Raw genomic sequence first — 21,026 nt, 5'->3', positions numbered from 1 at the left:
GGAGTCGAATTTTCGCTCGTAAGGAATAACTTCGCAAAGACGATGGAAATTTAAGCGCATACCAATTTCTCGGTACTCGAGCAGCTATTGCAAACGTGGAAATATTGTGCTTTACATTTCCTCGGGGCGCACGACGCCAATGCGCTTTGATCGGAAGCTTATAATCTTCGTTCGACGCTTCGGGGGACTACGGTTTCCTTTTGTTTGGAACGGAGTCGATTCTTTTGACGCGAATCGACGGGTGATCAAAGAATAGTAGTGTTCGTCCCTCTCTCTCTCTCCATTTTACATTTTCCATTTCACTTTTGTTTCTCATTTTTTATTTCTTAGTTTCCGGAATCGGAACCGGAAAAATGGCAAGCTTTCAGGGGGACAGGTGGAGCGATTCGTTTAAAACTTCTGCACTAGCGTAGGAGATGAAAATGAAATATAATAGATGAATAGCTCGCCTTCGCCGCCCCGACTTTCCGTAGCAACGAAAATAATGGAAAAAAAAAAAACATCTAAAAATCCATTCACGGGATTGCATTTTCAACCATTTTTTTTTTCTCACCCATATATACGTACAGAGCGTAAGAGACGAAAGAGTCAAGCATCCGATGGATTGAATCTGGCGAAACCTTTTGTATTTCGTCGAACGTCGACGTCGAAGACCCCCGTAGTGTGCGGTGTTGCGGGACCTTTCGTTCCTAAAAATATCCGAACAATGGCTATTCACCTTTGAATTTTCACCAGCGTAGCGTACCGAACCCGCGGTGAAGTTCGTTGTGTGCATATCAGATTTTTTTATTTCTTCTACTCTTTTTTTTTATTCGACGCGAGGCGTTGCTGGACAACTTTTTCACAAGGCTACAGCGTCACGGATAAATTTCCCAATTCGGTGTCGGCCGCGAGGTGATCCAGAATCGGCTAAAACGAGTGTACAATATTATCTCGTATCCGTGGGCACGCGGCTGTTCGAATATCGCGACTCTCATGTATATACGTATAACGTGGGGTAGTTCTACGTCGTATGGGGTATTTTTTCGTTTCACGCAACGTAACGATAAAAAAATAAATGATTCATTGCGAAGTAATTTGACTTGCATGAGAATTTCAAAGTTCTTATCCCGATGCGTTCGAACCGCTGGGTGCAAAACTACGTAACGAAGCGTGATGGCGGTGATGTGTTTTTTGTTCTTGTGCAGATAGAATGTACCGAAGGTGAATCTAGTAGAAAAAAAGGCGACGATAAAGCGAAGGAAAAAAGAAAGCGAAAGGCCTAACTCACTCCGTTTAATTACTACGTCGCGTCTCGCACGCGGAGATCGATCTGACTCGCGATGCTTGAGAATCTTGAAAATAGCAGCTATTCCGCCGTTGTACATACATATTTTAAGAGACAAAAGATGCAGGTACATAGAAGCAAAAATATGAGAGACAAAGAGAAAAAGAATATACATTGAAGAGGGGAAAAGACAGTCGACGATTGACGTTATGTACAACAACAGATAATGCAGTAGCTAATCAGGGTCTGTGACCTAATGGGGATTAGAAAAATTGAGAATCGTAAATGAACAAATGAACCGAAAGTTCGTCGAGGTGAAAATCCAAAAATATGTTTAAAAAAGACTAAAAAACTTGCGGCACTTTTGGCGAGCGAATGATGTGTATCTGAAGAATTTTCTAATTATTTTTGCTTCGGAAATGACATATTCATTTGAAGAATTTTATAATAAACGAGATAATAATTGTACATAGGTATACTTACGCGTTAATACGACGTCGTTCCGTATAATCGCTCGCGGGTTCGAGGGGTTTAACAATTATGCGATAGACGTAGTGGATCCTCTCAACGTTTATTCTTTATGACAGAAAATCGATGTAGTATACGTTGTATATTTATGGATTGTTTGTAACTATAGATATATATTATACCAGTAATATAAAACGTATGAATGCTGCGGTACGCGATCTTGATGTCAAAAGCATTGTTCAATATTTTATTATTATACAGACAAACCGCATGTGGGAACATATACGCTTTTGTGCAGGACGGACGAGACCGGAGGTACATGAAAACGTTTGAGATCCGATACATTATTTCAGGTCAAGACTCCGATCTTATTATTATTCGTACAATCAACTATCCGAAAGTTGACGATGTATATCATGTATACGCGTATTTATTATGTCGATACGTAATGTATTATTTATGCATGCACAGGTCGTACGCTCTGCCTAGCCAATGATCCCTTCTTTCACTCCATCTACTCCAGAACATCTTTCTCCCGTTCCCCGAGGATCGTTCGCTCACGTTTTCACGGTTTACTCGACAATTTTGTTACGCGCAATAACGAGATATAATGTGTTTCATGATTGACTTTTTTTTCTTTCTTTTTTTTTTTCGGCGTTGCATCGTTCTCAATAATTGTTATTGATATTACCGTTATTTCGACGATTGGATGTACACGTCGTGCGTAATAATGTCTAGTAATTATCACCGCAGCCGGCAGCAGGTGCTATTTTCATTAGGATCGATGACTCGGTTCCGGCAGTTATCGATGAGTTATTGAACGGGCCTCCAGAAGTCGCTTTTGATTCTCTAACAATTCTCCACTTTCTTGCGAATTTCGATCTGGCTTAGGGTCGATCTCGCGAAGTTTCGTATCGTAGATCTTCACAGTTACGGAAGAAAATCCGTCGACCGACATTCGCGTGCGATGAAAATCCTTGAGTTCCATTTTTCTCTCGATTTTTCTTAGAAACTATCGAAATCTTAGTTCTCTCATATTTTCACAGAAATCAATTCCGTCTTCAATTCATTGGGCGTTCTGTATGGTTATATCAATAAATTTGATATACGAGAACAAAATTGGTTTTTAGACTGGAATCCATGAATCACATTTTGCTATGCATTGAGTTCGATAAAAATCCCTACGATCCTAATTGGTTAAAATATTTCAGGCTGCAAATTGATTGTTCGCAACGTCCGGTCAATTTGTCGATGTTTAGTGGAAATCCGAAAATTGTGTATTTGAAGTGATACAGGTATATAGATATATTACCTATATACCTTCCTCAGGTTCTTAAGACTCGAAGCTCGAGGGTGCCGCAGATTGTCGTCGACGTCGATGTCGTCGTTATCGTCTGAAAGGGAAGTTAAACATCGAGAATAAACAAGTGACGGCCGACTACCTTACTTAAATTACTTATACCTGCAGGAACGAGTTGTTGAGTGGTATAACAATATTGAACGTCAATGAACGAGCTATATATACATTGTAATAAAAAATTTCAAATTCAATCGAAGCTGCAAAAAGACTGCTCAAGTAGAAAAGTTGTAGTAGGTGTCCAATTATAGACGTGTGCGCAATGAGATAAAAAAAAAAAAAAAAAAAAAAAATCTAATCAAAATTTCAAATAATTGGAATATAATCGTAAGAACTTAATTAAATCATATATATAATCACAAAAAAATAAAATGGAAAAAGGAAAAGAAAATTAACCAAGACAGCGAAAAAAATTATAAATCAAATTAGTCGAAGAGTGAAGGGGCGAGAAAAAAAGGATGATCAAGTTACATAAAAACAAGATAGAGAGCGAGCGAGAAAAAGTTTTAAAAGTTTATCGATTAGTAGGCGTGTAAAAATAATTCAATATTAATAACAGATAAAAAGCTCTGAAAAGAATTGAAAATAAATCGAACAAACAAATATCGGGGCGACATTTTATAATAGGGTGAAACACATCTGGTTATAACAAGGTGTGCTACGACGAGGAGGGGAGAGAGAAAAATAAAACGAAGTAAGACGTTCAACTTTTGCTACCGGTTTCACCCTACTCGTCTGACCGACAGTTGATACGCACCACTGATACACAAAAGCTCTCCTTTCCAACAATATTCCCTCTTCCTTTGACGCAACTTCCTCTTTCTCCGGCGGCGCAACTGCGTAGAAGAAGGAACACAATCTCCTTCTGGAGACAATCGTAAAGTCGAAGGGGGTGACCTCGATGCAGGCGCCATGAAACTCGGGGATAATATGACGGCTGTTGAAGGTAATTATCTGTTATACATTAATTAAACTTGATAACGATCATTAAAATTTGAGGCTGAATTCGGCGGTAACGAAGAACACTAAAGGCAGTCATTTTTACATCAGACCATTTATGAGATAAAAACTTTTAACCGCGATGTAGCCGATTCCCATTGTTATTAAAGAAACAGGAGAAAAATTTCAATCCTTTGGGAAACAATATAACAATTCGCCTCGGAATTCCACTCTCCTTCTGATTTCAAATCCGATCCGGGGAGAAGAGAATTCGTTTGTTCATTTATTTTCTCACGATTTGCATCCTCCTTTATGACCCTGCAGAATGTACCGAGTGGGAAAAATAAACGGAAATCTCGTACAAAAATGAACACCTGATACCTAACGACACGCGAGCTCCCAAAAAAATGGCTTCTTTGCGGTTTGCGATATTTTTCCAAAGTTCGCCGAGAATTCTTTACAGTAATTGGCGAAATTAATGAACACTGACCTCCGAATTTGGGGCTGACATCGGTCGCAGATTCACTGTTTCGTGTACGACATCAATTCCGACAACGAAACCTTCTGGAAATATTTGCCCGTCGTTAGAAACGAAAAATGTCGTATGCTGGACTTCGAAACCAAATTGCATAGGGGTGAAAAACTCCCTTGAATCGTTAGAATTCCATATAAAATGGCTGTTTTGGAATTCAGAAATCTGAAAAAATATTATATCGTTCGCGATAGCAAACTGAAGGTGACAGGTGTTCACCTTTTCCCCAAAACGCGATATCGGGTGGAGGGTAACTACCCCTCTTTGCAATTTCGGATTCCCGTGCATCGATCGAATTTTTCGTCGGAATACCTATGTCGTCGTGAACTCAATCCAGGCAACGAGTATCCTTCCTATCCACGCACGAACACTTCCAGGGGGTGAACCACCCCCCCCCCCCCCTCCCCCTCTGCATGGGGGTAAATCGCTGAGTGGTATGAAGTGATTATTTATGACATACTTCGCACATCGTCAAAGTATCTAATTCAATTCAAACGATAAGGAGGCGTGAACGAGATTCATTAAGTGTCGACAAACGATCGTCTGACACCTTTCGATATAATGGGTCAATAGAGAGAATATTCACATCTCATCATTTCTTATGAGTATCTATGTTATGAGCTGAGATTCCTTTGACGCTTGCTTGGCATGCGCACATCTTATGGCTCGAGCGCGTGTTGCAAAAAAAAAAGATCGCAAGGCAAAAGCTTGACACTGCTGAATTTCGACGAACACGCCCTTTGTGAATCCCACGGAAATTATTTCACTGGCGAGAAAGTCATGAGAAAGTCTAGCGAGCTGCGCAGCGCGATGGCATGAACCATTTCGCGAGCCCTCGAGCGCGGACCGCCAATAAAGGATTTCCCTTCAATTCGATCTATGCATACGTTTCCTATCAAATTTCAGAATCGAATGATCGGAATTTCATTAACTTGGGAGCGTTTGATTCGTATTCAAATACCGAATGTTCGATTTCACCCCGAAAAAAAAATTTGTAATACAACCTGCGAGTCGAGAATCAAAAGAAAAATGTACCATATGATTTATAAAAGCCGAAAAACTCGTTGCATGCGTTATAAATTCATCGTACGTTTTAGTGCAATGATAGCGAAAGGGTATCGTTTATGCAAAAATCGTTTCTAAAGACTCTATAGTTCTATAGAATAATTCTGTGTGAATGACGCCGAAGGTGAACTTTTGCTTTGTAGAAACGATTTCTGCAGTAGAAACGGTCCTCTCGTATGAAAACGTTCGTAAGGCTTTTTCCTTTTCAATTGACATACAAAATCTTTGAAAAGATTTGTAATTAATGATTTATGTTAACGATATAATCCATCGAAATTCAGTGTGACTGTTTCACAAACGTGCCGTTATCTTGTTATGAATAATAATTATTACATCTCTTATAATTTCTGTATGAAATAATGATTATTCAGAGTGATGATTATAAGCGCGAACTTGTTCGCAGGTAGATACGTATGCATACGTACATACGTTTACCTATATTCATACCAATATACGTGCATACATATGTAACTACCGAGAAATCCGGAATCTACGTTTTTCACTCGCAGACGTCAAAAAGTAAAAACTTTTTAATCCACGAGAAATTCATGGAATTCCCGCAACAAACGTAATAACGAGGCTTGTAAGACATCAAACACAGGTACATATAGATTTAATATAATGTATATTCTACCATTGGAATCAGTTGGAAACCTAGCAACTTGAAATAATATGTACATCAAGAAACTCGGTAGAGTCTTTCGCCATAAGTTATAATATACATTTGAAATAAAGGAACGCCACCGAGTATCTAGGCGAAAAGGATCGCTCGAAGGCGGAATGGAGATTCGCGTTTTATCAAATATCTTCTAAATTAACAATATTACACCAAATATGCAATCACTTTCGCTATACCAATCAAGGACGCGACTGGATTTCAACCCAATTAGTGGTCGGAAAGCTGAGATCCGATTATCTCTCATCACGAATTTTCATTCGCGAATTTTCTCCTTTCCGACACACATTTTTCACCGTCGTGCTTAACTCTATTGCTATGAAACTGAGTTGCGAGTAGAGCGCAAACTCGATTTCTCGTTAACGTGCAAATCACAGACACGAGGTGTGACCATCGCTGGTTACAGCCACTTTTGTTGTACTTTTGCTATAGTAACATTTTCTAAATATGCCAGCTCGTCAAGTACCAAGTGAACCAATTTGTCAAAACTTTATTTTCAGTCACAGTTATCGTTTCTCTTTTTTTCAAATGAATATTTCGATCCAATTCTGATTTATTCATTTTTCAAATCTTTCATTCCTTCGAATTGTTAATCGGCATAATGCGAGGTGGCATGTAGTTGGCACAACGATTAACTTGGCGTTTTTTCTCCCTGTGAGGGATGAATTTCTTTGGTTTTTCACGCTGAAGATTTTCGGCAATAGTTATTCTTGAATATCTCCAGTTTTACATACCGATTACGTAATAATCGCAGCTAATTGGCTCAACGGAATTGAAAATCCTTATGCATAACACGTATAAAAATATACTTGACGAAGTAACTCGATGTAAAAAAAATTTGAAAAAAAAATCACTATTCAAATGTATAATTTGAGAGCGCCCACCCAAACGTCACGTCCGTCAGTCAGCGACGAAATCTAAAACTCCAATCTGAGATAGTCGAAAGAGATTTTCGGTAGTATTCAACCTTCAACTTTTCAACGTCTTATAGATTAGTAATTATTATTCAAGAAGCTACGACATTTGAATCTCAAAACCTCATTATACCTATCTGGGTCAAAGTTCTCTGACTGAAATTGTGCAGAAAAAATAACAGGAAGAAAAAACGAGAAAAAATATTAAAAATTGAAAGAAAAAAAAAATAACATGAAAGATTGTTAAATGTCAATGTTTACAATGATATATAATATTCATACGTCATATGTAAAAATTCCGTTGGGTAATTATTACATGAACTTTTAACAAACGCGCGAGGTTATCGTATCAAAAAAAGAAAAAAATTCTTTTTTTTTAGGCTGCACTCACACGAAACGATGAATATACATCATGCACAAACCGCGTCGACGCAGCTGTTTGTTATTTAACTACCGTAAAAGTTGAAAAATTATTATTATTATCATCGGCATTTTGTTTTTCGAATAATAATTAAATTAACAAAAGTGTTTGAGAAAATCTGCGGAACGAGAAGAAAATTTTCTTCTCACTTTACTTTTAAGAATTATTCAATTACGATATTCGTTGTTTGTCTCATGCCCGAAGTTCCTTACAGAATTGTTGGAGAAGGAGAATGGTAAAGGAGAGGAGAGGGAAGGTATACCGTAAATCAACTCTGCAGCAATTTCGGAGACTAAAATGAATTTTTAAAACAATTCCCCTGGAGCAACAACAACGCGGTCGTGTACACGTATACAACATCACGTTCGATCGCGCGGTTATATGCTCAGGAGAAGGCACCACGGAAAGCCTCGAGCTAAAAATGTCGATGTTTCCGTAACATATTTTTTATACGTATCGATGTATACGCGTCAAACTAACATGTCTATGCAAAGGGTGAGTTTTTATTTTTTTCTTTTTTCCATCGGAAGTGCCGCAAGCTCATATTTTCAAAACCATATTACGTATGGAAATTGAGAAATAAGTTTCATGAGGAAATTTTTTTAAATTCTAGAGTTACAAACACATATTATCCATGACTCATTGTCTGTAAAGTTTGCGTACAGATCAAGTTGCGAAAATTGATACCGTGGACGGAAATTTTGAAAATTTTCAAAAGTAAATCAAGTAACAGGCCCCACAAAAATAAATAAATAAATAACCAAACAAATTGGATATGTAAAAATATTCCGGTATAATATTTATGTATCTATGCATCAAAAATCCTCGGAGACTCGATATATTGCGGAACTTATAAATGTTACATAAAATAACGAATTACATTAATTAATATACATCACGTACGCTCGAGATATATAGATATATTTTTCTTCGATAAGAATCGGCTGCAATCGCGATACACATATGTCGGCATATATACATACATCATGTGGTCATAGTCGAGTTCAAGATCACGAGCACACATTTAAATACCAGTCTAAAACTGTAGGAGAATAAATAATTAAAACTATCTTGTTTATTAATAAAGTTCTGACGAATTTCGCGTCGCGTATATCGTAACCGAGAATTTTCAATCTGATACTTTCGTATACGCAGACTTGAATATACGTACGTATATATGTATTTGTTTTTCCTAAGATTTAAATAATTTTTGACCAGCGACGATTATCTAATATTTTATGCGATTAGTCGGAAGTTATAACCATGTACCCCGTATTACCTTGTCCCGCAGCATCACCGTGGCTTTCGAAAATATCTTAATTACATTATTTTACGCATCACAGATTCTGAACGTGATTATGCTAATGGACCGTCAAGCGCGTGAAAAATAAAAAAATATCCCATTTTCTTCTCCTTTCTGTCGCCGTGTAAATGTCATTAAAATATCAAAATTGTTTATGTGGGTGATATTCGTTGATGTATGTATGACGTTTTTTTTTTTCCATCTGATATGCTCTACTCGTCGATCGATTGATTAGTTACCCACGAAATAAATGAGTCGTCGGAGGAACAGATGCGCGGCAGACGTCGGAAGAAAATGTTGACGAAACGAGATCCTCATAGATTTTCATCTCATCGCGGCTATTATTAATCTGCATGGAATGCTCCATTTATCTCTATACACTTTTGGGTATTCTTATGAGTTTGTAGATATATTCCAAAGCGTTCCAACTTCGATTACATATGAATATAGTATAGGTATAGGTATGCCTATACGCTACATCTTTATAGAACGTTTATTCATAGCCTGAAGATATTTCAACCTATAAATTCCTCCTGTTTTTTTTCTTTTTTTTTCAACGAGAAGAATTCACCGCCGTTGTGATCGTCGGTGGTAGGTATCCAGCCCGTTCGAAGACTGTCGTGACTATACTATTAATCTTTCATTTTTTCTTATTTTCTCAAATGACTTATGACTTTCAAATCGGAACTTGAGTCACGGAGAATCGAGTGAGACGGGCTTTCGGAGGTAGTTAATAACCCCATGCATCCGTCTGATTAATCAGAGTAGGCACGAGTATCAGAATAAAAGCTGCGAAGATGGCGTCGCATTGCTAAGACTTGTTTTATAGATATTTTTATAGGCTCTGCAGTCTTGTTCACGCTACGTGACAGCAGGTGGATTACACCTCGAGGGCATCGGTTACATTGTCCCGGGTCTTATGTCACCACTAGTAGATTTAACTCATAGTCATTTGCCATTTGCCACTTGCTTACGAAATTCATTATAACGTCGCACCGTATGTATCGCGGGCATGGATGTCTGGATACACCTATATCCAAATCGAAACGGTTCTGAAAAAGTGATCGAATGTCAGATTTGCTTTTGCTCACGGAGATTCGATCAATACCTATGTCAATTCCTTGTAACACATATTTAAGAGTTCATCTTCATTTCATTTCGTTCCAAACAGATTTATAAATATTCACAGCTATATCGTTGGTTAGCGCTCTCGTCGGACGCCCGCACATTAGCCTTGATCGAGTATCGTTATAGTTTTTTTTATTATTTTTCAGCCAATCAATTATTATGAAGTGGGATCGTAGTCGTTTTCGTTCGTTATTATAACTATACCACACGATTCGCTATCAAGAAGTTCAGAAACTACGCCAACGATCACAAGTGATGAACTATTTTGGATCGATCTGGATCGATATAATTGGAATAACGAGTCTTCAAATTCTGCACAGGCGTGTCGACGGTAGAAAAATCGTTGATTTCAAAAACTGTTATGGTTTTGAATTTCGGAAAACTGCGATACCTTTACGCGAAATCATTTCGATTGTACGTACATCATAATTCCGAGGAACGAACCGATTCGTGCAAATCCTTGAGATTTTATCTTTCATATTTCGTTTCAGAATTTTCTTTTCAGGTCATATGCAGGTCATCGACGCGCGTATTGAACGTCATCGAATATCGATATACGTATACCTATATCCAGAGCATCGTCGCCTCCGCGAAGGTCAATATTTGGTGGATTTGAATGGCTCACGTCGACTGGTTTTGGCACATAGTAAAATCCTCCAGATCGTGATGAATTATTCCAGATCATTCCATATTCAGTATTCACCCGTGTCAGACTTCGGGCGGATATTAATATATCCCGAGCACAATTTAGCGTGAAATAGAAAAAACCGTTTCTATTTGTATTTTGGCAAAAAATTTCGCGTTTTCCCTCGCTCGATGTCATATTGATACAAAAATAATGAACGGGAACGGTGAAGATTTGAAAAATTGAAAAAGACCTCTTACTGCGATGGGGGAAAAATCAAATAACGGGTCAAATGAGAGAGGAAATTTCTTTTTGAGCAAAAATTGTTTGCACATTATAGGCACGATGTTCCGAACGATTAACCCCGAAAACTTCATATTTCGTTTGACGATAATAAGAATCGAGTATTAAAACGTGGAAATTCATGACCGATCAATTAAAAGCGCTATCGGCTCGGACAAGACCTGTCGACTTTGTTTTCGATCGAATGTTTTAAAGAAGTTTCCATCGTCGGAAGGTCGCGTCTGCCAACGTTCGGTCTTTTGCTAATTGAGACTTACGATCCGATAATTTCGACTCGCCTATCCATTTCTATGATTTTCATTGCGCACAACGTGGACATAAAACATTCGACCTTATCCGTCGTTTCCAAATCGCAATTTCGGCGAACACGCAACCTCGAGTTATCGGGCAGGGCGTGTGTTTCTCAAAATTCATTGTAATCGATCCGCGAGATCCGCCTTTTTTCCGCACCCCTCCATTGTAACGTGCATTTGTAGCAATTCGGTTAGATTAGAGGAACGATCGGTCTCATGGCGACCTTTCCAGTATACACGATTAGCCGAAGAAAGGTTAATTAGAGGAAATGAATTCCGTGGGAATACGGCGTGTAAGTGCCCTTTTCGTCTTCATTAGCCACGGGAAGTTAATCGACCATTCGGGACTCGGACATCGCAGCCGGGCGGGTGCGATGCTCAAGCAAATTGCAGCAGACGATATATACCACATACGTGATACATCCATATCCTTCGTCTACCTGAATAACGAACAAAAAAAAAAAGTTTTGTACACCTGCAGCAGACTCTAGGTAAAACAATAAACATCGCGTCATAGCTATCGCATTATTCGGCAGACTCGTTCTGCCTCGATGAAATATCGAAGGAATACAGGAGAACAAAAGTAAGGAGAAAAAAGGGATGGTGGGTATTACGTAAGACGGATAAACGGTCGGTCGTTGTATATCGGATCGTTTCGTTTTTTTCTTTCTTCTCGAATGAGAAAAGCGGGAATGAATATCGAAGAACGGCGAAGAGCCTGCGGGGTACGCGAAGGCCACGGGCAACGAGCTACTGACGTGACTGACGTGACTGACTGACTGACTGACTGACTGACTGACTGACTGACTGAATCGAGTGAGTGAGTTGAGTGATTGACTGGCGGTTGCTCAAATGATGAGGCGTATGAAACGAAGAACATCCATATCTCCCCGCCGCATCCGTGCGAATACTCACGTACGCTTCTGATATCATCTCTGTTAAACGAAACGAAAATCTTCGAGCCGACACACGCTGCAGACAACGGCTCTTAAAATATCGTCGAGTGTAACAAGGAGCGGGAGACGAGAATCGATTATCGACGCATTTTTTGTCCCGTAATCCGGTGAAAGAAATAATTGTTTTATTTACACATTATGTGGAGGCGACGATCGGGGATCGTGTTTCCAGAATTCGTGAAAATAAAAGAAAAAACGCTCGCAGTCCTCCCCATATAGTGGATTATAGGAGGAGGCGGGGCAAAACATGGTATAGGTGCTTGAGGGAAGCTCAAGCTTTGTGAAACTTAAATACGATGAAACTTCTTCAGCTCTTCTTCGTATTTGAAATAGATGAGAAAGGTTTTCAGATACTACGAGAAAAGGAGAAATTCATCATTTTTTCATTGGATATTAATAATAAAATTTACGTCAACATTTAAACTTATTACCGTCAATATATCTTTGAAACTAGTTATAAAACAAATACCAAAATGATGTTTGAAGTCCTTTTCCATCATTTTTTAAGAAATTTTTACAACGTATTTGCCCCACCTTGCCCCGCATATCTTTGAGTTCATACACACACATATAAACTCAATTAGGGGAGGGAAACGGTATATGAAATAAAAGTGGATAGATTTCATCGGCGAGGCGAGCGTGATATATGTACCTAAATAACATGCGTATAGTTAAAAAGACGAAGTGAACTGGACCAATGACATTTGACACTTGGACTTATCATCGCTGATGTCAAACGGCACGGTATATGCGTCGTCGCCTACGTCTACGAGTTGACGTAAACGACGTCGAAGCCATATGCCATTCACCATGTAATATCTCTGGTTACGCATACATAGCTGCAACGTTATCTAATAGGACAAAAAATGCCTTTTTTTTCGAAGGCCGAAGGTCAGCGCGCAAATGGTACTCTGTAGTTACGTATACATATCGGCGATGTATAGGTCTGTGAAGGAAAAACGTCTAACGCTCAGACGGCTCGTTCAAATTAAATCGAATATTCAAATTAACAATCCAGATGCACACGGTGAACGAATGAATCGTCGATGGCGGGAAAAAGGCTGGTCGCCGAAAGCTGAGAGTTAAAGAAATCGATACCTGTACACAGGTGATACGCGAATCTGTCCCCCGCGGAGTATGATTCGGATACGAATTTTCAAATTCTTTTAAAATAGGAAACATATCGACGTGCGTCGATGAAGAGAAGGTATACGCGAGGTGAATTTTCCGTACACGCTCGACGTAAGCGAGCGTACTTTTCTTCAAAGTAATTTCAATGCTGATTTAATCAGAGTTGTAAGTCAGACGCGGAGCGTATTTCCATCTTCGGTACAAAGACGGTTGAATTACACGTAGCTGCTTTCTAATTTTCTTCTCCCTTAGGAATACATGCGATATAATCTACTACCCTTGACCCTTTATTGACTACGGCATCAGGTATGAGGAAGGTGCGGGGCTCTAATCGAATGGAGTAAATCAGGATTCGACCGGCAAGAATTAGGTTTCAGTTAATACGCATATACATATACCGGCTGGAAGAACGGAAACGCAACCGAGTCGGAATTATCGATTTTGCAAAATACTCCCGTTAACCGATTTCGCGCTTTTGCCCTCTATGTTTTCCTACCTGGCCGATGTACACAAACCGTGACCATAAGTGGAGCATGTAAACAGTGCGCGATTTGATTCAGGTTCTCGCAAAATATCCCTTGTCGAATTTACAGCAGCGCCATAGCAGAGGTGGCGGGATCGCATCGACCGGCCACGATCTGTTATGATCCACGCGAGCGGTAAAATAGTAAATGATTAGTAAATTGAAGCGGATTTTTGAATAGCGCTGAGAAAATCTGACCCGTAAAGTCGGATCTCAAAACAAAGAGAAGCAATTCAACTTGCTGAACGATTAAATGCGAACCCGAACAAAATAAAGCAAGACCTTTAACTCCGATTAAAAAAATGCAAGGTCAATAAATCCAAAGGAATAAAAAGCTGGGAAAATATGCTGTGGTCAGTCAGAAGTCAGGCTTAAGACTGGTGAACATCGCTGTTTACAAAAAGACTCTTGTACCACGAACAAAACTGTGTCAAATAACTGAAAATAATTTGGAGATAGGTTTAGGAGGCGGATAAAAATCGAAGGGCATAGCCCGGCAAATATAACAATATATGTATTCCCGGTTTTTATGAATAAAATATGTTTTCCTTGCTGAAATAATATTTTTTATACAGGGTCTCGTGATGAAGTCGTGAAATTTACTCGACTCCTAGCTGCAGGATCAATACAAATATTTTTTATTTCATTTATCAATATTTTTGATCCATTATTCTTTTAATTATATGACATAAGAATTTGATCGTATTAAGATCATAGGTAAGAATAAATTTCTTTATTTGAAGGATCCTTGTTATCATTTTCATTGTCATTATTATTATTATTGTTATTATTATTATTATGTGTTATAATATAAAAATCATGTTCTAAGTGAGTTAGTGTTGTAAATATTGGTCTTCAAATCCTTTACATACTGTGTTTTATCAAAGTAGGTCAGATTTTTATGTGTCTCGTCGCCATATTAGACCCGCCATTTTGTTAGGATAATTTTTGACTTCAAATTCGTAATCAGCGACCTCGAAAACCCCCAAGCAAGGATTTTAGTCAAATTTAACGTCGTTTTGAGGTTTTGGCCACGATTTGGGTATTTGGTCCCACTGTGCGACGGCGGGCATTCCCAGATCATCAAGAAAAGAAAGAATATTTAAATCTATATTTTTTCTTAAGGAACGGTCATTTTTATTACACGAGCAAGGTGTAATATTAAAAACACAATGACTGAAAGTATAATTTACAAAAGATGAAATCCGATCAATATTGGAATGTAGATTATTGAAAGTCTCTGAGGTTATGGTCTCGGATCGTCGGTCATGGTCTAACAATAAGGTTTTCTTTGCTGGTGTTTCAGAGTTTTCCAGATTGTAAAAAACTTTTACTGGAGGCTTGTCCATGAAACTCCGTTTCCGATTCAGAGAAATTCCACCGGCCGTTACAAAGTTTGGATAGAGGATTCGATTACTGGAAGTAGATAGCTCTGAATTTCCAAAATCCTCTTTTTGGTTTTCATTCAAATCATCATCAAAATCATCGCATTGCAATATTGAATTTGTTTGATTGGCTTTGGAGGAAGTAGCCGCATGGGTTATTCCTCCCATGGTTGCCCGAAATATTAAAAAATTGAACTTGACAACTATGAGCGTCGGCTAGCCTAGCGAGTAGCGTTGCGGATCATTACTCAGACGTTCGAGGTTCGAGCCCGGGATGGGAAAAAGTTTTTATCTTCACAAAATTAAAAACTTACATCCCGGCGGTTAAATATTTGCTCCCTGCTAAGTGATGGCGCGGTAGTAGGGAGAAGAAGGAGCACTTACGTCCCCCGAAAGCAGGGACGGAACACGCACTCTCGAGCAGGGTAGGAAGAAAAAATCATAACAACGACGACGACGGCGACGACAACGATAACAATAACAATAACAATAATAACAGCAACAACAACGACAATGACGACAATGACGACAATGACAACGACGACAACGACGACAACTATAATAAAACCGACTACAATAATAATAACAACGACAACAACGACAACAACAATCACAACAGCAACTGCAACAACTACAATAGCAACGATACAACAACGACGACGACGACTGCAAGAACTACAACGACAACGACAACAACGATAACATCGACAGCGATAATAACAATGACAGTAACAATAATAACAACGACAGCAACATCAACAATAACAACAGCAATAAATACACAAAGACAACGACAACGACAATGATAACGAAAATAATAACAACGATAACAATAACAACGACAACGACAAGGACAACAATAATGACAATAACATCAACAATAACAACAGCAACAAGTACAACAGCAACGACAACAACGACAATGACAGCGACAATGACAACGATAATAAAAACGACGACACCAATAATAACAACAGCAACAAATATACAACTACAACAGACACAACGACAACGACAACGACAATGACAATGACAACGATAGTACACCGACCGTGGTCATAAGTGAAATATGTGAACACGACGCTGCTATCTGATTTAGGTTCTCGCAAAATATCCCTGGTCGAATTTACAGCAGCGCCACAGCAGAGGTGGGGGGATCGCATCGACCGGCCAGGATCTGCTATGATCCACGGCGTGTGCAAATCGCGCAATGTTCACATGCTCCACTTATGGTCACGGTTTGTGTACATCTGCATTTTGCTCTGCTCGTTTTCCATTCTTTTATTTTTTGTTCATTTATTACTGACGTTTCACATTTTACCTATTACCTATATAAATATCTATATTTTGTTCAAGTATATATATATACGTCCGTTACATAAGGATTAAATTGAGGGGTCGGTTTACGGGCTACCCTTGCAGTCGAGCAAATATACAAGGCTTTTTTCTCTCGTCTCTCCTTTTTCTCGGCTGTTCATTTAACCTGGCTCATTTTTTACTTCCTTCTTCGTCTTTATTTTCTCTCGTTTTTTCCGGGTTTCCGTTCCCTGCAGTGGAAGAGTTGAACGATCTCGTCTAGTTTCATGTACGGCAAAAGTTTCGACGCGAGTTGAATAAATTTATAGCCAGGTATATGTATAAGGTTGCGCGCTCCGCTGTCTGCGTGTAATGTAAGAATTTTCATACAAACTTGGTAACTTTACAAATCCTCGCTATATTTCCGATTTGAAGGATGCGATTATCGTTATAACAGTGTCGAAAGACTTTCGTATATGTCGAGAGAAGGAAGGAAAAAAATGTCGGCGTTTATTTTCAAATTATTTTCGAGTCTTGTGTACAATTTTCTTTCGACGAAATTCAATATAAGACACGACCTTGTATACTCCACGGACGTATTTGAGAAAATTCATCGAAAATTCCTTGATGATGAATAAAAAAAAGAGGGAAAAAAAAATCGTACGTACGTGAATAGAGAAAATAATAGAAAGGTGGAAAGGTTCTCGGGGTACAATAATCGAAATATTGCGTACCTCCCTTTCATCTATGGCTATTACGTACGTATATATATGTATATATTTTATATATCCATACATAAAGCACCCTGTCACGTTCGCCGAACACGTATATAATAAATACCTTTATATATTGTGACGAAAATATATGCTGGTACGCTTTATATTTCATCTCACGAGGTACGAACGAAATACCAAAACACATTTTCACAAACCACCTACGAAATTTTCTCTTCGTTCCGTATATATGTATAGGATATCGACGCACGCCCAGCAATGCGGTGCTAAAATAATTCACGCGATACGCAAAATTTTTCAATTTTATTCTTGTTTTTTTTCTCTTCCTTCTTCCTTCTTTTGTCGAGAAATGAATATTCAAATTAACTTACCGTTAGTGCGCACCGTACACTTCGTCGGAGTCGATTTGGAAAATTTTCTTTCTGTTTCGCAAACGTTGAAAACATGAAAGAGCGCGTGCATCGTATCTACAATTCGGACGGGTTATAGACGGAAATCGGCAATTTCTTCGCAATTTTCAGTTCAGATAACGACAACGACCGTCTTCATCCCGCGATGCACTCAACGTGCATTTATCATAATTGCGCAAAGGGAAATTGGTTCAAGGTTCGCGTCGTTCCATGGAGCGATAAGTGTAGCGAACATAACGTCGTCTGGAATAGAGTGGTGCTCGTAGGGCGCTCCGAATTGTCTCATTGAGCGGATCGACGCACACGCGTGTCACTTTGAACACCAACGACGGGGTGTTTTAACAATAGGACCCCACGTACATGGACGAGATAATTATATGCATATATACATATATGTATTGGCGAGCATTAATGACACATGGAGACAGTGGTGCTTCGTAACAGATTAATACAACGGACACTGTAAAGAGGCCCGTCGGGGGGGGGGGGGGGGGCATTTGACCCTCTTTAAAACGGATGCTATCTTTACTTGTATTCTTCGGTACATACATCCTATGCGGAGAGGTTTAAAAATTTATTACCGTACACCGCGATTAGTTACGCGAGACAACTATCCGCCGGCAACGCGATGGTCGTTAACAATTTAACAATTGACCGCGTAAATGCGTTCTCAACACACGCGTACAAGTATCGATATGTGGGTGTATCGTATATACAACAATGTATGTAAACATGTACGTGTGTGCACTTGACTTACAAGAGTGTTTATGACATAATGTGTATATAAGTAGATGTAACACATAGGCACACGTGTACGTATATAAAGTCTGGATTTTAACGACCGGGCAGCATACACTTGTACCAGAAGTGTAGTTTACACGAGTTTGTTCGCCCATTGTTTTAAACAGTCGGCGTTTATAGGTCTACACGCGTTATACGTCTGCGTATTTCTGTAATCCGTGGTTAGGTAAAGTTACGAGTAATTAAATATGAATCAGTGAAGTTGTTTCGAATTTCACTCCGCGCATAATTCGGAGTAGCTTTAGACGTCTCTGGATTTACAGTTTTTTTCTTTTCAACTTTAGTCGAGAGTTCGTGACCCGTCCAATGACCCGAATAAGAATATTGTTCGTAAAACTATCGTCATTTTTATAGGACATGAATTTTTACTGCTCTCGATTTACAGCGGTTTTTTAAACTCGTAAGAACTATTTTGAGTTTCGTTTTTATCTACTTTTTCAACTTCCGTCGCTACGAGACATACTATAATATTTTATTATCGCATGAAATATCTTAGAGAAATAGACGAAGGGTTCTTTGAAAAATCTCGATCGATCGGTCGACGGTAGTCCGGGATTTTTGTCCGTATTACGATCGCTAGATTATCTGTGACGAAAGTGGTGTACCCAAAACCAGAATATATGTAACGCATATAACAGGAATTTTAACGTAGTTAGAATATTGATCTCACCATATGAGGCTCGAAATTAACCGGACCATAAATCAGCCTGCAATTATTAGGCTTTCACAATTCGATACGCGTGTTGTTACTTTATTCGATATACCTGCGTCAAAGGACTTAATGAATGAGGCGTTAGATTGCGCCTTATATTCATTAATTCGTCTTCTTTTTTTTTCTTTTGTCTAATTCGGTCATCGGTGATCAGTCGATTTTCACGGTTGTACGATCGAAGTTGACGCTGATGCGAGATGAAATATAGGCAAACCAGCTGTTCGATTCGATACGATTTTATTCCATTCGAAGACCTCATATTCTCGACTATAACTTCGTTTCAGCGGGCTAATTGACGTTCATATATACCACGTATGTTGATAAAATAATCGATAATATCGTCTGCCCTGCACGGGTTCGCATGCATGCGAATACCTTGAATTTTTCATCGTCAGTTCTTCGCTCGTACTCCCATGTTTCGCGATACAATTATCTGCGTACGAGTCTGACCCCTTGCCCACCCTCCGTCGTTATCAATTTTTTTCTTCCAACTCCGTTGTATACCATGAGAAATTCACGTTCGTTTTAATTAAGGCGATTAATTGGGAGAATTTGAACTCTGTTCACTGCAGATATTGAAAGTTCATTATTTTCAAAATACTCTTATGAAATACTCAAATTTGAACCACGTCGTAACAATATGACGATTCGTTCGGCCTCTCGCCTCAGTTTTGTTTTTGAAAACGATCGTTTCTCAACCTCGACGTTCGGAACATTGATGTCTTTCAGTTGGTATCGTTGAAAAAGTGCGGCAAATCGGAGACCGCATACCGAATACCGCATCATAAGTGCAGCTGCAGATAACAACGCGAGGCGCAGCGACTAATCGAAAACCTTGGTCTCGATGAGGAGCCCTCAAGGCCCTCCTTCCGGCTTAATACGTCCCTGAGTTCTGATAATTTGCATGTCTATCGCAGGCACAAGAGAGACCGAAAACTCGTAAAGGCTATCTGCCCGATAGTTTCGAAGACGATAACAAAATTGACTCGAATAATTGCGACGGTTGTCCGAATCAACATATATACGATAAAAATCGTTCACTCCGTGAAAATGGCGGGAGGGAATGGAAGAAGGAGAAATACAAACGTTTCAGTTTCCACCAATGAATTCATGACGATAATTAATTCCTCATTCATTATTATGTTTCAGCCTGCAACGTCTGGGAAGATGCCTGCCCCCGTAAAACACGACCGCCGCGAATCGGTGAGATTCCCAGGTACGTATATATGTACGATCATTTGAAATAATAACACATCTGGCACACGGCTAAAATAAATACGAAAATTTACATAGTTACATAATTCACGTAACTTTATGTACGTACGAATTCCTCGCACTTTCGACATGCGCAGCCCAAAGGTACGAAGAATTACCACAATTGCGGCATCGCGTTTGCGCGATATGGTGTAAGAACCGATCGAATTTCTCGCGTTTAAAATTTCCACAAAAATTGTCACCTGAATTTATCTTGTTTTTTTTTTAAATATCCTTAAATTTCCTCAACGTCGTGTACGCGGAATCATATACATTTATGCCAGGTAAAGATGTGGAGAGTAAGGCGAGGGAGAGTGAAGGGCCGCAGAGAGATGACTTTGAATATTTCCAGCGTAGGAAAATAATCGTGTCGAAATGACTCCTGGAGGGTAAAACCATTTCCTCGAATGACCCGACTAGGCCAACCCTAGGGACTATTCGCTTCACTCGATGGGTGTTTCAAGAGTAAAAGTGGCACGGTACGATTCCAAATAACTTTCTATACATCGAATACCGAGCCAACTTATACTTCT

At 39.1% G+C, this 21,026-nt stretch overlaps 2 protein-coding genes across 6 annotated transcripts in view; one reads left to right on the top strand and one right to left on the bottom strand.

The window, feature by feature from the left end:
* LOC105684230 overlaps positions 1-21,026 on the top strand; it is a 54,524-nt gene that overhangs the window by 6,813 nt on the left and 26,685 nt on the right. For 2 of the 4 annotated variants that reach the window (XM_048650514.1, XM_048650513.1), the window contains exon 3: positions 20,389-20,455. Coding sequence is in view for 1 of the 4 variants with exons in the window: in XM_048650512.1 (XP_048506469.1) it covers positions 4,005-4,038; positions 20,389-20,455 (101 nt within the window). In the remaining 3 variants the exon portion in view is untranslated. Of the gene's footprint in view, positions 1-3,899; positions 4,039-20,388; positions 20,456-21,026 lie in introns of those variants that run through there. The other 2 variants (XM_020851437.2, XM_048650512.1) reach the window with 2 other exon arrangements.
* On the bottom strand, positions 1,826-18,146 carry LOC125499956. Of its 2 annotated transcripts, none has more exons than XM_048650517.1 (3): positions 17,688-18,146; positions 3,850-4,029; positions 1,826-3,129 (listed from the first exon to the last, which is right to left on the bottom strand). In XM_048650517.1, exons 1-3 carry the CDS (start codon positions 17,776-17,778, stop codon positions 3,044-3,046), a joined length of 357 nt encoding a protein of 118 aa, XP_048506474.1. In that variant the 5' UTR covers positions 17,779-18,146; the 3' UTR covers positions 1,826-3,043. The 2 variants fall into 2 exon arrangements, with proteins under 2 accessions (XP_048506474.1, XP_048506475.1); XM_048650518.1 differs by lacking the exon at positions 17,688-18,146 and adding an exon at positions 17,423-17,627.

The sequence above is a fragment of the Athalia rosae genome, chromosome 2 (assembly GCF_917208135.1).
Source record: "Athalia rosae chromosome 2, iyAthRosa1.1, whole genome shotgun sequence".
NCBI lineage: Eukaryota > Metazoa > Arthropoda > Insecta > Hymenoptera > Athaliidae > Athalia > Athalia rosae.
The sequence above is the reverse complement of the archived record's forward strand: the minus strand, read 5'-3'. Positions and strand labels throughout refer to the sequence as shown.